Raw genomic sequence first — 18,024 nt, forward strand, 5'->3', positions numbered from 1 at the left:
ACATCTTATGCATATGCCTTTACAGCCATTTCCAAACACCAGCAGATTTTGATCATACCAAAGGCCAAATTCAGATGTTTGTAAGCACGTAAGCAAATCTGTTCAGTTAGCATGTTTTGTGAAGGCCCATTGCCTGAGAATCACATTACAAGAGTTCCTGTCTATCCTCCACGCGCACACGCACACAAACACAACTTATTAGGAACACCTGTACAGTTACTTATTCATGCAATTATCTAACCAATTGTGTGGCAGCAGTGCAAGGCATACAATCATGCAGATACGGGTCAGGAGCTTCAGTTCATGTTCACATCAACCATCAGAACAGGGAAAAAATATGAACAAAGACATTTGTGCGTGCATGCATCAGTATTGATGAGAAGAATCACAGTTACCAAAAATCTTTTAATGGAAAACATTTAATCCATGAGAATGGAAAATAATTTAATGTCAAATTAAAGTCCAATTATTGAAGAGGCATTCTGTATTTAACTTTGCAGATAAAGCTTTTTATGTCTTTAAAATGTTTTTAAAATGCACTTCAGCTCTTTTCCTGTACATATAATGAATCATGTAAACATTACGCAGTAAGCAAAAAATGTCAAACATCAAAATAATCTAATAAACGTTTAGAAATCATAATGAGCTTTATTCTTTCCAGACAATGTCCTGAGAGTAGCTGGCACTCAGCTCCCAAAGAACTACACACACATCCTTTCTCTTTTCCCAAAGGACACCCATCTAACATGGCCAAATTTCCACATAAATGAACACAAGGAGATTGGTGTTAAGTGTTAAAAATGGTCATAAATGATCATGGGGAGCTTTGATGGTAACTATGGTCATAAGTGATTGCCTCTATGGTCATGAAACAATTAATGGGAGAGTAGACAACCTAGAGGTTTAACTGTAACTGTTGAGAGACTTGAGTAACCATAGTTACACCTAGCCATTGGGAGATTTAATAGCAGCTGCAGTTATAAGAGACCATCGAGAGAACTGACATCAACAAGCCACACTGACCAAAAGTTGACCATAACACATGATTTGTGTGCAGCTATAGCCATAACTAACATATAGCTATGCTCCTTGACAACTCAGTGATTTGATAAAAATAAAAAATATGACCATAGCCAGTATTTAAACATACCTTAGGATATATCCAAGAAGATACAGTACCAACTATGAAGACCCATACGACCAGCTCATCACACACAGTACATGAGACCAACAGGACTGAAGGTCTTGTTTACAGCACACTTCCGAGCCTCAGTCTCCTTGCACGCCACCGGGCCATGTTTACATTGCTTTCAGGTCCTATAGCGCTCTAATTGGGTACACATTGAGGCCTGTATGGCCCTCGCAGGCAGGAGGTTTCAAATGTATTATGCACAGTCGCGCACCCACTTGCATATTCCTTTAACCGATCTCAGCTGCCGATCCTATCATCTTAATTCTAAGAAGAAAGTGAAAAGTCCTGATTATGACCATGGTTTACGACCGCCAACCTAGAGTTCCTCAACTCATCATGTTTAAGAAAGCCTCATATTTCCAGGCAAGGGCAAGGATATACACAAAGTGATCACTTTATTAGATTCAGAGATACTCTTCTGCATACCACCGTCGCAATGTGTGGCTATTTGCGTTACCGCCACCTTTCTGTCAGCTTTGACCAGTCTGGCCCTTCTCCTCTGACCTCTCTCATTAACACGTTTCTGCCTGCAGAACTGCTGCTCATTCACCAAAAATCATTCCACGGTCAAAGTCACTTATTCCCTATTATGACATTTTGGTCTGAAAACAGCTGAACCTCTTGACCATGTCTGCAAGCTTTTATGCCTTTAGTTACTGCCACATGATTGGCTGACTAAATATATGCATTAACAAGCTGGTGTACAGGTCTACCTAATACAGATTACAGAGTGTAAATGCAAATGGCTAAGGCAGGCATTTATTTTTTTCTTTCACACAATATATTATCCTGATATTGGAAGGTACCTTGATAAATAGTACCTGAAGCTGCCTGGAGTAATTGATGCTAGTATGACCAAGCAGCAACTCATAAGGTGAGTCACACAAGGTGAGTCATCCTTCAAGTGCATTTCTGTCACAAATGAACAGGAATATATAAAATTGAATGTGTGAGAAGAAAAAACAAAAAAAACAAAATGCAGAATATGGAAAAAGCTTGAGCAATTATTACATTTACAAAGATATTACTTTTGGTTTGGTTACACTTGTTTCCTCTGTAATGAAGCAGAAATTGTCATCAGCTCTGTCGTGCTCGTTTGCCGCTTTGTCCAAATTGTGTCAAATCTTCGTCTCCAGAAGCTACAGCTTTCCGTTTCCCATAACACACATCTTCCACGTTCCTGAAAAACAATTTTGCAGAGAATGAGACTCCTTCTTAAAGCAAGTGAAATTAGAAAGCACACTATAAAGGGACAAAATAAAGACAAACAAACGATCTTCATTTCAACTTCATAACAAACAAAACTAATGACTCGAAGTATAGTAATAACCAACAGAGTTCTGAAGTACATGAGGTCAGTGTTTCTACCTCACAATTCCCTGGAATTCTGTACTGCCAGATAAAACCTTGATTTCATGCACCAATTTTGTTAGCAAATAAATAATAATTAAGATCATGAGGGAATGATGACCTGTCTTCGATGTGTCACCAGCAGACTCTGCAGCCATTAGGCTCTCTGTAATGAACAAGGAGACCCGCTGCAGTTGTATACTACCCAAGAGGCCACCACACGTACCGTCACACCAGTCTGACCTCCTCGCTGGATGACACCGCATCCAGCATTTCCCTGCCAAGATAGTATTTCTGTTTGTTGTTCTATGCGGGGGAAAGGAAGTTGAACTTGCTCATTTCACAAATGGTCTTGCGGGTTTAATGATTCTACCCCTCATTGGTTTCCATCACCATTGCGGACTTTGGACCGATTCAGGCCCACTGAAGCAACAATATTAATAAAATGCTAGTAGCCTTTCTTCCTGGGAGGTAGGATTAGGGCTGGCCTGGGTCCCTTGGACACTGATCAGACCAGTGTACTGGATGTTCCCGCAGTCCATTCCCAGCTGCCTTCACCTTTGACCTTTGTGGGACAAAGGTCAAAGTCTCGGTCAAAGACCAGTCACTCCCACCGTGCTTTTACTCAAGTATCTAAAGCGAATCTCAGGTCGATAACATGAGCACTGAGACTGCAACTTGCATTGAGCACAAACATACATTTGAGGCAGTTTCATGATGCCAACACCAGAGGTCCAAAACAAAGATCAAATGAGCAAATCAATGATTATAAAAAAAGAAGAAGAGCGAAAGCTGTTTCCGCATTTTTTTCCGTTGCATTCCAACGCTTCACTGCCAGACTGATTGGACATTCATGTGCAAAGTGGCTGACAGGCATCAAATGGTTAGCTTAAGAAAACTTTAAAAATGTAATCAACACCAACCTAAGCTGGATTTGAGGCAATATTCAGCACAAATCTCTTTTACATAAGGTGTAATAATTCAGACACCTTCCCGAGACTCGGGAAAGAGAGACGAGTCCTCGGAACGTTCTGTAGCCTGAAATTAATCTAGCGTCTCTGATGCGCGATGGTGCGGTCACGCGGCCTGCACTTGTAACGTCTCCGCTTCATTGCCTCCTAAGCTAAATGTCCTATAATCCATTATGGAGATAGTTATGACCAACTTAGCATGATAAAGTCAACTGACAGAGACAAGATATTGCCTTCATGTAGTGTCGTAAGATTATAAACTGCTTTTAGAGGCTGGGTTACAGAACAAAGCAAAGATGTACAGAAGATAACTTCTGCAATCCATCCAGGTTAACAACTTGGCAGAACAGAACACGTGTCCCACACAGTATTTACAATGCTAACAGCCACTTCAATTGCAAGTCTACCAATGTTTTATGTAGAAAAGTTTTCCATACCGGCCCAGCTCTAAGAATTTGACACTTTCAGTTTCCAACAGAAATACGACCTTTAGTACATTTTGGTCCATCTGCTGTAGCTGCAATGGCTGGCTAAGGATCATATATTGTGCACATTTTGTTAATAGCATTCTGTTAAAATGTCTACTGATGTTTCCCAGCCAATTGCACATTCAGAGTCACATTTCAGAAGGTTTTTGAAAATCATGACAGACTTACTGCATATAATAACACCTTTCTGGATGCCTTCTGATAAAGAATGGTTTGCTTGATGTTTGCTGTTTCAGAGATCAGCCAATTCAAAGTTTCTCACCCTTTGATCGAAAATTTGAAATACAGCACACTGATCAGCAGATAACTTAAAGCAGGGGTAACCAACCCTGTTCGTGGAGATCTACCATCCTGTAAATTGTCAATCCAACCACAATTTGGTATATCAGGGCCACAAAGATAAATTTACCTTTTTATCTTGACCACCCACAGTTTGTCACCTGTCATTCAGAACAGAAATGCATAATCTTTTTTTTTTCATAATAAAATGGTAATTTCCACTTTTACAAAATGGCTTGTGTCTTGCAAAAAAGCACCATGATAATTGATTAAGTAAACTGAACTGTATGCAAATACATGCACAGCGTCACTATTATATTCGGCAATGGGTGGCATAATGTCTTCTTGCCAGCCTCTTTCTCAGATTCCGATGTAGGATGAATTTGTCCCCATGGAAAAATGATGTGTGAAATAGAAGCATAAATGACGTAGCATAAATGATGTAAATCAAAACTGAGAGAAAATCGTTTGCAGTTATTTTTTCTTTTCGAGTTTTGCCATTTTTTTAAATCTTCAAATCCCAAGGGGCTGCTTGACTTAATTTGGGAGCATGCACAGGTCACAGGCCTGAAGGCTGCAGTTGTAATTCGACTCAGTACATCAAATCTCCAGCTGACATCTCCAAAACTCTAGACAATCTCTATAAAATAGCACCAAGAAGAAATGGTAAAACTAAGCAAAAAAAATAGGAAAGATACTGTATAAAAACCAAAAAAGTGTGAGACCTAAAGGAGGAATCACAGCACTAAAAGGGTTATATTTTTGATTTCGATTACCAGTGTATTTAGTATTAAACCAAATCAGAATATGTTTAGGACACAAATGACAAAATAATTAGCATGGAGCTGGAATATCACTGGTCATTTTCTCATTTCAATTTTTAATGTATGTCTCAATAACATTTTTCTTTGAAAGGGTGCTATACAAAATGCAATTTCTGTAATTAATGCTATTTCTAATGTAAATTAGGCATGGCAATTATGATACGGCTCAGGCTCCATTGATTGCACAGCACTCTTTTGAGCTATGATTAGCAATCATAAAAAGAAACGCACATCACAAGGTAGTATGAATCTACATACTGATGTCTCTCACATTCATTCATTTTTGCATTTGAAGTCCAACTAAATTTTAATCTGGCAGAATGATGAGAACCGGTAATGTGTCATCCTTTGATCATTTGATGAATTTTACTCTGAATATGGATTCCGAGGAGGGTAAGAGAGCCCTCGATTTTCCAATTCTGAAAATTAAATGATTGTTCATTATGGCCATTAACCACAATTATTGCGGAAAAATAATTTCTATGGCTGCACAGCGCTCAGTTGAAAACTCATTTTCCTGCCGGGAGCAGCTTCTGTTTCTGTTGCAGCACCACGCTTCACACCCTCTGGTCTTTCTCCAGCAGGATGTTCACTTTTATACTTATATAATGATATAATTATAATGAGAAGCAATATAATAACACATTTTTATTACTTCAAATAGCGCACTGTGTTTTAGGCAATCCGGAGACACACTTCTTTATCGACAGTTCAAGCAGCTTGTTTTCATCCTGTGGCTCTAAAAAGGGAAGCTTGAAAGCAGACTAATGATGGATTGAAGCATGGCTGAGAAACAGAAGAGATGGCGACGAGGGGTCACTCACTGATTTACACTAACGGGCATTAAACACGCAAGAAACGGAAATGACACAGCCGTCCCCACGGACACCCCTACACGTACACTCTTGACTAGAACCAGAGTGACTGAGGGTTTAACTGTATATCAACAGGTGACTGAACAGTCAGCTACATTAACACAATCACTGCTTTTTTTCATTTTCACATTGCCTTGACAGCAAGTGTGTATTTGTCTATAGGTTAACACTGGCTAAGGAGGGACATTTTCAAACAACCCATCTACTTGCATGGATCTGCCCATCAAAATTGAATTATGCATTGTGCTTTACAGGACATGAGGACCTTTTTAAGAAATCTGAAAAAGCTGGCGATACAAAGCATGAACATAATTCATACAAGAGCAGAGTGCTTTACAGATGATGCTGAACTTTTCTATTAAGGGGGATACTGAAGTGGGTAAGAGGTCTGAATGCTGGAAAGCTTGTAAATTAAGGCTACACTCAAACTGCACATCCATTTGCTCAGTGTTTTTTTCCCTTTTTGTTTTAACATTCTTTCCTACAGTCAAGGCTTCCCGTGTGTACCTTAGCATGTGTTGTGACATGCTAGTGAATGGATGGTATACACTCGCCATTCCATTCTACACCAGTCCATTCTAGTCACGTCCAATTCAGTGCAGTCCATTTCAAACTCCAATGCAGATTAGTGCAGAAGTGATATTATCAAAATGAACACGGCAATCTCAGAATTAATTACTTACAGATGTGTTAATGCAGTTGGTTTAAAAGTCCCACATTGTGGAAAATTACATTTCCTTGCTATGGGGAGTTCAAGGTGTTATAAAACACTGTGAAAGTTATCAAAACGCAGAGTCCCCAAATAAATCCACACAATCCGTATGAAGAAAATGTGCATTTAAATGAGTTTAGGACCTGAATTTATGGCATCACACAGATACGCTTGATGCTTCAGCATGGCCCAGCGTGACGCCAGAACAAACCCAAACGCCCAGCACAGACATCGCTCAGTTCATTGGAGCTAGCCAGCCAATCAGAACCGAGTTTCATTGATATGAATGCTTTTTGATCATTAAAAACCTTTCGAGACTAAGAGAGTCACTAAAACAGCATGTTCTTGGTAAAGCTCATGAGAGGCTGGAGAATGAACATGTAAAACTGGTTAGAGATTGTTTTTGGCACTTAAAACCACCCAAGTGTCTCCTTATGGAAAAATAAAAAAAATAAAAAACATTAAAAAAAACACTGGAAAGGTGTACAACGTGGGACCTTTAATACAGGAACACGGGAGTGTTTAAAGTGATCGCCCATGTGAAAAAGGCAATCAGCATTTACCTCTGAAGCTGTACTGCTCGCCAGCTAGTTGGCAATAGTGCATTCCCTAGACCTGTCGTCTGGTTCCATCACACTGCTCACACATTAGCCCTTCCATTTTTACTTGCCAACTCTAAAAAACAGGAAATTGCATGCTTTACACACTTTTGCTGATAAAATAAAACTCCCACAGTAAACATGAACAGTGAATTCATGGAAACCTCAAGATGTTTTCTCAGCAGTTAGTGCTTGTTCTTTTAAATTATATAATATAGAATTTCTTCCACTTAATGTTTTTAGTATTTCCTGTGCTATTAGACACAGGGGAACAGCATTAACTGATTATGGAGCAACAGCAGCGAGTTGGAGAGCATATGAGCATGGCTATATTGAATGTACCGTAGCTGAACAGACAAAAGTTCCAAATGAACAAAAACTTAATATAGTGGCTTATACAAGGTTAAATGTCTGTTCATTTCAATTCACTGCTTCAGCAAGGGCCACATGGTCGTTTAGTCACTGTTTTTGGTTCAAGCAGATTCCCACTTTTAACAGATATATTTATAGCAAGCATACAAAGTTCAAATACTCATTAAAAGCCATAGACATAAACATACCTAGTGTGTATCTACTCCATCTTATAAAACTGCTCGATCAAAAGGATTTTGGTCTCCTTGAAGTAGGGTCAAAAATAATGAATCACAGCATATTTCTACAAACAGCTGCCAGTCCAAAAGAGGGTCAATGCTTTGACCTCAAACAAAGTGACATTTTGATACATTCGGGAAATGTAACCCTAGTAATTGGTCTGACAACTGCATCGTCACTTAGTAACAATGATATGAAACTAAATCAAGTGCAAATACCTTTCTTAAGAGCAAGGCGGTGTTCCAGAGGAAGAGCATCGCATGCCTGGAGAGATGGAACACATCCTACCTCCTGCACATTTTTAACGTGTTTATAGTTACAGTCCTGTAGTCCTTAACCTTGAGCTGTAGTCCTCTCTTACCCAGCAGGGCAGATTTGCAAAAACTAAATTTCCCACATGAATCTGCATTGTAGTACCTTTCTGTAGTACTGTAAATAGTTAACTTTTCTTCAAATTGATTTCATATTGAAGATATGCACCTAATCAGAGAAAAGCATTGTGGAAATAAAAAACAGATATAGCAGAAAGTAGCATACTATGGTGTGTCTATCCTGGCTAAAAGTACAAAATTAACAGTAGCTAATGCATGTTTTACATTAGTGCAGTGGGGTGTAAAAATTAGGGTTTAAATGTTTTAAATGCCTGGTTTAAATGTCTGTTACAATAAATCTGTACGTGATCGAAAGCAAACCCAAACTGTAAATGGTACGGAGTTAAACATGACATCTTTCTGCAAATTTTAATTGCTTTTATTTTTATTGTTTATAAATTATACAAAAAGGAAAAGGGCCCTGCACATATTTAAAACAACAAAGATCTAAATGGCAGAGTTGCCTCAAACCAAAATGTAACTTTTTGGCCACCACTAAAGTAGGTATATGTTTAGAGAAAAAAAGAATGAAGCCTTTGTAGAGAAGAACACCTTGCAAACTGTAAATAATGGAGGTGGATAATGATTTGGGGTTGCGTGGCAGCGGGGGGCACAGGAAATATTGTGAGGAAGTGGAAGGCAGAATATCAAGAAATTCAAGGCTCAAAGATGTTCAAAGGTCAGTCCAGACATTGAAGTTGAAGAGAGGTTAGGTATTCCAGCAAGACAATGATCCAAAGCATACCTTGAAATCAACCATAAAATACCTCCAGGAATGACGGCTGAAGGTTTTGGAATGGCCACCACAGACCCTAGACTTGAATATTATTGAAAATATGTGGAGAGATCTCAAACATATGTGAAGATATATGCAAGGAGGTCGAAGAATATGTCTGAGCTAGAGGTGTTCTGCCAAGAAGAATGGGGACAAATTTCAAAAGCGAGAATTGAAAGACTCTTAGCTGCATACAGGAAGTGTTTACAAGCTGTTATAGGTGTCCGAGGAGGAGATACAAAGTACTAACTGACAGGATTCTCAAACATTTTTACAGGGCCCTTTTCATTTTTTTTTATATTGAAAAATAAAAATAAAAAGTAATCTTGCTTTAAAATGTGAAGAAATGTGCCATGATTAATACAGTACCATTTAGAAATCTGTTCAGAAAGATAATAATTGTAAAAGGCTTTTTGACCAGATGTTGCCAGATTTTTGCACACTACCATATATCACGTCTCACAATATATCGTGCAGCCCACAGCTCTATGTACAAAACGTTACACTAGCGTAGCTGTCGAGGACATGTTGGCAATAAATCATGCATTACAAAAGTGCAAATAAGTATATTGCCTCGTCTAAGATTATGAATTCTTTGAGACTTTTGAATCTTAATCTGCCCAGTGGTAACACATTGTTTGACGTAGAGGAGACGTCGTACGTGGCTATAGCTATTGAGGCTTTCAGCAAATGTAAACATTTCACTTAAAACATTAATCAGAAGTTGTTTGACTTATGGACATTTATTGGATTATAAAATACCATAATCAGCAACCTGGTGTGACAATTTCAAAAAACACCTTATTTATTTTACCTCTAGTGGTTTCACTGATCGCAAAAAGAATTTCGGCATCTAAGTGCAAAAAGTGGACCTGGAACCACTGTACCTGAAAGCTACTGTAGGAAATAAGTATTTAGCGTGGATATGGGCCAAATACAGTATGGCAGCTTACTTCCAATGCGGATTGTGCCAGATGCAATAACTCATGTCAAAGCATCAGGACAACAGGAATGCAACTTCACAGGCAGTACCCCGGCGGGCCAGCAACTGCCCGTGAATTATATTTAGAACCACCACAAAGATTTCCACTTCAGCGGCCAACTTCAATGATCAGCGGGATCTAGAGGACGGAACTGACACAGAGGACTGGCCAAGTTGCAGCAGGAAGTTCACCCCAACAGAACATCCTGCAGCTGCCCCACACGGTTATTCTATCACGCCCTACCCTGGGGTCCAGCACCACATCCAAACTGAGATTGCCCTGTAGTTGCACAACGTGGTTATCTTGACACACCGCAACCTGGGGTCTGGCAGGAAGTTTAACCTGTCGTCCTACAGGAATCCTGAATAGCTATCCTGACAAGCCCTACCCGTAAGTCAGGCAGGATGTTCACACTGAGTCACTAACCTGCAGATGCCCCACACTATGCCACCTGTGGATCCTTTGCCCCACTGGGGGTAATTGGCGGACGTCAGGCCCCCCGTGCTTCTGTCCACAAACACCTACGGAGACCGTGAGGCCGCCCATGTTTGTACCATATGTCATCACAGGGACTCGACAAGCGTAAATCAAAAGAGCTGTATGCAGCGCTGGGGCCAGCAGAGATGTAAGGAATTTATCTGAGTTACTTTCAAGCCTTTCCAACAGATGTCGTTTGAAAAACACAAAACAGGCCTGAAACAGAACTGAAATGTCCTGACATGCAGACAAACAGATGCATATTTGTTACCAAAATGATTTGTTTTTCTTTTCCGGAGCTTATATTTCATGTTTGAGAAAGCAGGAGGAAACGGTTCTGTCCACTGAAAAAAAGAAGACGGCCTCGAGGAATTGTACTGTAAGGAGCACGGACTGTACCATATCAACAGTTTCACAGGGAAACATAAATAATCTGTTCACTTTACTGTCAAAGAACATACCAACATACCCGAGTAGATAAAGGAGAGAAAAGTGACTAAACTTTTGTGCACTAATCCTAAGCCTTGGGTGGTAATACAAACAAATTACATCAATGTCACATCTTAAGCTTACCATCATCTCTCTTTCAAAAATATACCCTTTCACACCACATACATACAGTACTTGGTAATGCAAAACAAATCATTAACACAATTAAACTGTTATTTTCTGACAAAATAGTGTTTAGTGAAATATCAATTTTCAAATTGCAAATATCAAATTGCATTTTTGCCATATTCTATATATAAAGCTCTTCTTGTGAAATCACAACCTGCCATATCAGTCATGAGATCCAAGAGGAGGCAGGCAAAGGAGCAACAAGGGTTCCATTTTCGTCTGAAGTGTGACCCACATTACCTGACAGTTCAAGGAACACTGCACCCCTTGTGTGTTCTCAGACACCTTTCCCAGGAGAGCAGGCTTTCAGTGTTAGTGGAATTCAGACTTGAAATGGTGCCATAACCTATCCTCAATGGAAATCTCCAACATCTGTACAGGACTTTCACTGTGACAGGGCTAACAGGGAGCATTTTTCTGGGATTTTAAGGCTTACTAATGTCTGCCAAGGCATAAGCTGGGATATATACAGTGCATGATTATTGGACGGGTAAGAGCGCATGCCAAGGTCAGCCTTAAAGCAGGCTATTCAAAACACACCTGTAGGAAAACGGACGGAAATACTCACTCAGGGCTTATATTAGGTTCTGAGCTGAACACATCGGAGACAGAGCTGAAATAAGGAGAGGGAGTGAAAACAATTAAACACAGACACAAATTATTTATATTGTTATTATTTTTATGAGTATTATTATAATTTATATGGAGCTGAGCAACAGCCAGCAACCTGAGCAAATGGGCCACTGAGTGGCAAACGTTGGCAGAGAAAAAGTTGCCTGTGGCCTAGCTTTTCACACACATTGCCCTTTAACATTGAATAACAGTTTTGAACTTTCTATTTTTCCCCAACCTATTTTTCCCAATTTATTTTTTGAATAATTGTTACACCCGGCTTCATTCATTGCAATGGGGGAGCAGCTAAAAACTCAAGGATAGGCAGCAGACTATGGTAAACGTGACCTGCTCTTCTAAATTAATTCACATTAAAACCAAAACATGTTGAGCTACATAGCCTACACCACTAGAGGGCTGGTTATTCCTGCCAATCTACTGAATTCAATAATGCATGACTGTAACATTTATAAGATAGAAATTGAGAAAAAGAGATCAATAGATAGAGACTGGGGGCTAGGTAGCTAACAAGTGAGAGAGATATAGAGTGAGAACGCTAGCTAACTTAGCTAGTGAAAGCTACACAGAGATATACACTCAATGGCCACTTCATTAGGTAGACCTGTACACCGGCATGTTAATGCAAATATTAACAATCTGATATAACAAATAATGATGTCATGACATAACTATATGTCATGGGGCGGCCTAGTGGTTAAGGTACATGAGTGGCCCAGCCCCGCCCTCAGCTAAGTACACTTGAGCGACCCATCAACCAAGTAGCTCACTCTGTAAACGCAGCGTTATGGCAGTTTTGGTGAAATGATTAAACTTTAATGCCTGATACTGTGCCACACAAAATTCACAAAAGCACACAGAAATTTTAACAGTAGCCAGCTGGATCTTAAATTGTCCTCTCCACTGTGAGTAGAATGCATTTCAATACATTATTAGTTCAAATGTCTCTTTACCACATGACTAACAAAACAGCGTTATCAAGCAATGCCTTCCTAGAATTTCAATCTGCAATCCTGGTAATGGGTCCAGTACGGGTAATACAACTCAACAGAGCTGTCGATTGGCTGCCCTTTCTAACAGAGTCAGGACCACAGGGCCTGCTGGGCTTTGAACTGCCTGAAGCAATTCTGGGCATCAGGCCAAGCTTTGCAATCCATAAATAGCAATGCCCCTGGTGCCTGGCCACAAATCAAAAATAATAACCACACATCCCATGCTTTTAGGGGTTCGACATTCAAATGTCAGATTCAGCTCTAAAAGACACCATATTAGAGCCACCAATAGAAAAAAAACATGTCAATTGTGGGGAAAATGGCCACCATTGAATTAAAAGTTACTAAGAAGAGTTAAGGTGACATAAATAAAAAGCCATTACTTCTGGAACAATACCCCAGGACTGCAAGTGTAAATGATGGGCCGGCAGTACACAAAACTAATGAGCACCAATTCTACTGTAGTGCAGAAGTTCAAAAGGCATATTGGGGGGTACCCTCTCAAACAGATATTGATTTTGAGAGAAGCTAACCAACTAAAACTAACTTGACCTGTAAGACAACAATAATTTATCAACAACAATTTCATAGCAGTTTCAGGAAATGGGACAAAATTGTGCACAGACAAAGGAAGTTGCAAAGAGGTAGACAGTTCTTAATCCTGGTTTAGTGCCAAAGCCAGGATGAACACCAATATATCCACTTTGAGAAGAATTTTAAAGTAGCATAACAAAGTCATTTCAACTCAAATTGCCCGTAGTTTCCTTATCAGCATGATCCCCTTTCTTATACAACTGCCATTCTGATTAATTTTTTCCAGTATATATTAATGTCAGCTATTTTTAAAGATGCATGTTCCTTTTTTGCTGAAGTAAGGTGAGTGTCCTAAATTACCTGAATTCACCCAAAATGCCAGTATGGCCTTATTTACCTTCCGTAAGGGAAAGACAGCACGCAAGTGGAGCAAACCAATCGCAGCAATGGTGCCAAATATATCACCGACTTACAGAACTAGGTAGCTGAAAAGGAAGGCTGTTGCTGTCAGAGATTTAATTCTTTCATCTTCAAATGAACCTCAAAGGGGGAAAGATTTCATAACCAGACAATTACATTTCCTAAACATTACACGAATCTGAAATCTGTATGTTCTTCAAAGATGTGTCTCACTTTGATAAAATCATGTTATTAAAATGGTCAAGCATATTTACCTTGTCTACACTGCTGCTCGCTTTGTGGTTTGGATGTTTTTGGAATTTTGCAGAAACTCTCTAGAGCGTCCGGAATTTAGGAAGACTTCTCACCTCAGCTTCAACTGTGTCTGGCTCATAATATCATTAGGTTATGAGCCAGACAAGTGAGGTTACTGTTGACCCCTAAAGTTCACAAGCTAGAATGGGACAGAAGACCATATGTAGTTCATTTCTCCTTGTGGGGGTGGCTTTTGCAAGGCATTACTTTTTAGTGGAATGAATATTATAATACTTTGTACACTTTCCATGATTTTCAGGACATACATATTTTCGTTCAATACTTTCAACAGCCGTAGTAACCCTGTAAATAGCAAATAGTCCCCTCAAAAATTATTGGAACAGCAAGGTCAATTCCTTTGTTTTCGCTATACACGGAACACAATTTAGTTTGAGGTCAAGAAATGTACATAAGACGACCGGTCTGAATTTCAGCTTTTATTTCCTGTTTTAAAAAAAAAAAAAATTTTTATCTAGATTTGTTAAACAACTTTAAATCACCTTTTGTATCAGACCACCCAATTTTAGCGTGAGCAAAAGTATTGGAACATGTGACTGACAGGTGTTTCTTGTTGCCCAGATGTGTCCTGTTAGCGTGATTGGTTAAACAATAGATAGTTCTGAATGTCTACTCTTGGCTTTAGCCTTGGGTTTTGCCTGTGGAGTCTGCATTTGTGTTAGAAAAGCAAAACCAACATGAAGATCAGAGAGCTGTCTTTGGGAGAAAAGCAAGTTTAGAAAAGAGGGGAAATAGTTAAGCATTGGGGATAGCTTGTACAAGAACAAAGAATGTCCTGAAAAAGAAAGAAAACACTGGTGTACTGAGCAACAGACATCCAAAAGGTCGACCAAGCAGTAGTCGACAGAAACATCGTGAGAGCTGTGAAGACAACCCCCAAAACATCAGTCAGTGACATCACAAACAATCTCCACAGGGCAGGGGTGAAGGTATCTCAATCAACTGTTCAAAGAACACTGAGAGAGCAGCAATACAGAGGCTTTACCACAAGATGCAAATCACTCATCAGTAGTAAAAAAAGAAAGCCGAGATTACAATTGGCAACAAAGTACAAAGATGAGCCACAAATGTTCTGGAACAAAGTTGTAGGGAATGATGAGACCAAGATTAACCTCTACCAAAGTGATGGAAAGGCCAAAGTATGGAGAAAGAAGGGATCTGCCCATGATCCATAACACACAAGCTCATCTGTGATGGGGGTGTCATCGTTTGGGTTTGCAGGCTGCTTCTGGAGAGGGCTCACTAATCTTTATTGATGATGTAACTTGTGATGGTTGCAGCAGGATGAATTCAGAAATCTACGAAAACATTATATCTGCCAACTTACGGAGAAATGCATCTAAACTAATTGGGAAAAACATCATAATGCAGCAAGACAGTGACCCAAAACACACTGCCAACACAATAAATGGACTTCATTAGGGAGAAAAAGAGGGAGGTTTTAGACTGGCCAATCAATCACCAGACCTTAACCCAATTGAGCATGCATTTCACCTTAAAGGGAAATCAAAGGGAAAAAACCCTCAAAACAAAGAAGGACTGAAAGAGGCTGGAAAGGCATCATAAAAGAAGAATGCAACAGTTTGGTGATGGGTCGCAGGCTTGATGCAGTTATTGTAAGCAAGGGATATGCTACCAAATATTAACTGTTACTTACTTTCATTTACTTAAATACTCTCGGTTCCAATATTTCTGCTCACCTAAAAAATGGGTGGCCTGATACCAAAGGTGCTATGTTTTAAGCAGTTTAACATATCTAGGTGTAAAAACCAGGAAATAAAAGCTGAAATTCTGAACTCTTGTCTCGTGTTCATCTTTTTATCTCAACCCCAAATGTATTCAGTGTATTGCAAAAACAAATGAATTGGCCTTGCTGTTCCAATACTTTTTGAAGGGATTGTATATCATTTTGATACCATCTCAGCCATTGACATTTAAAATGACGAGTACATTAATACATCTGGTGGACTGGTGTAGGTTATTTTTTCTCCTGATTGACTTCAGGCTGTTGGTAGCAAGTGCTAGCTGCATGTAAACATATTTTCTAAAATGAATGCATAGCATTCTGGATCTCCTACCATGAACTTTCTATGAGTTTCGAGGTTGCAAACTTGCTGGAATGTTGGGATGATTACAGAAAAAATGAAATGCACAGGGGAACAATAAAAAGCCATTCTGATGTGGTTCAAGGTAGGAAATCCTAAAGTCATTACATAAGTATGGAATTGCTGAGAATGGCCACAGAGGGTCAAAAGGTGGCACAGGGAAACCACTTCAGACACTACCAGGGCTCCCAGTCTAATTCTGCTGTAAAGACAATTTACATGGGAAAGCAAACAACCTGGAAACTCAAGATAGACTTCCACCAAAAACAATGAAAAGAATCACAGTGCAAAAAAGAAAAATGTCCATTAATTTTAAACATTAATCAAATTAAAAACCTTTGCTTGAAAAGTCTAAAAACAACCAAGCAACCAAATTAATAGTTACTGATTATTATTTATTTTACAGGCTCAAGATCTACATTTGAGACTGTTCAGGGCCTCACATCTGAGCCCTGAGACTCATCTTGTCAAAGCAGCAGAGCTGGACATTACTGAACATGTAAAAATAATTTTGCTGAAGCGTTTAATCATCCAGTTTAATTTAATTTAAAATACATTCGACACTGGTCTACCTGCTACCTTGTAAAATGTTTGCTGACTGCTGTCCATATGGTGTCGATAAAAGCGATGGGTAAGTAACACAGACCCAAGAGAGCCGAGTGTGCTCCGGTGACTGACACTCACACCTCCTACTGCTGGACCACACAGAACCAGCTCCACCCAGTGGAAGCCCCTAGCTTCTGTGAGTACTTTGGTATGGCTCATTTATGGTTTGGCTCCAACAGGATGCAAAGAGTCAAATAAAAGCGGGCTTAACCGTCCATGTAAACTCGCATTTCTGAGTGTTGGATGTGTTGTTCCAACCAGAATGACTGACCTCTGCACCTCTCTGATTTCTTTATATCCAGCAAGCATTGACATGGAACCACCGCACAAGTACCATACAATGTAGAATGCTATACAAACAGAGAACAGAAAGAGCCTTTGTTTTTCATTCCAGAGTTCATACTCTCCAAAGGGATGCTCACTGAATGTAATATGCTCACAAGGTGAACTTTCTCATCTGCCTCAACCATTCAGCAGCTATACAGGGGGAAGGCAGGAAGAGTCGCTACTTTGAGTGGCAATGCATAGACTAGAGAAGATTATTTTGATAGACATGACAGGTGGCAAATTATTAAAAAGGATTGCACCTATATGAACCTACCACAGAAGAACCAGTAGTCAATTCCAGCAAATGGTTCAACTGATGACAAATTAAGCTAAATATAATGTGTCACGATTTCTGCCCTACCATTTTGCAATCTCCATTAAAGCATCCAGGCATCATAAATAATGGTCATCTCAGTCAGAAAACTCATCACCGCTACCCAGGGAAAAATAGTGTTTATTCACAATGAAAAATGAAGAACGGCAGACTTTGTCAGCTGCAATCAGTGACCATAAGCAGAGGGGCCAGCAAGAATGATGGGGCTCATTTGTCGCATTTTCTATGGTAAATGGTAAATGATAGTGGCTTTTGGCCACAATCAGAAAAGTTCTTTCAAAATGAATACATTTTGACTGATGACAGGTGATAAGTATCCATTCACTGCTCATTCAGATGGGCGGAACTGCTGGCAGCAACAACCCAGCTCGACACAAAGCTGTCTGTTGGAGACATTCTGTAAGGAAAATTTATGTACACCAGTGAAGGCATTTGATTGTTCAAACGGTTAAAAGTCCAGCAAGACAGAGCCTTCACGCACCATTCTGAAAACTCCACAATTCATTCCTTTCAACGGGCAGGCCTACCAGATTCAGGGTTTTCCTTTCCTCAGATGAAAAGAAACAACTCAATTATGGATGACATTCATGCACCGTTTCAGACAACAACCCAGAAATAATTGAGAGCAATTTATAGTTTTTATTTATGTTGCTGCTTTT

The 18,024-nt window shown here is 39.5% G+C and overlaps 1 protein-coding gene across 2 annotated transcripts in view; it reads right to left on the reverse strand.

Moving 5' to 3' along the window:
* Positions 1-1,745: 1,745 nt before the first annotated feature.
* LOC133139016 (E3 ubiquitin-protein ligase RAD18-like) overlaps positions 1,746-18,024 on the reverse strand; it is a 52,882-nt gene continuing 36,603 nt past the window's right edge. Inside the window, exons 12-13 of one of the 2 annotated variants that reach the window (XM_061258253.1) lie at positions 11,674-11,718; positions 1,746-2,372 (exon numbers count right to left, since the gene is read on the reverse strand). In XM_061258253.1, coding sequence (XP_061114237.1) covers positions 2,270-2,372; positions 11,674-11,718 — 148 coding nt within the window. In that variant the 3' untranslated portion in view covers positions 1,746-2,269. The remainder of the gene's footprint in view (positions 2,373-11,673; positions 11,719-18,024) is intronic. The other variant, XM_061258254.1, reaches the window with a different exon arrangement.

This window comes from Conger conger, chromosome 10 (genome assembly GCF_963514075.1).
Source record: "Conger conger chromosome 10, fConCon1.1, whole genome shotgun sequence".
Taxonomy (NCBI): Eukaryota; Metazoa; Chordata; class Actinopteri; order Anguilliformes; family Congridae; genus Conger; species Conger conger.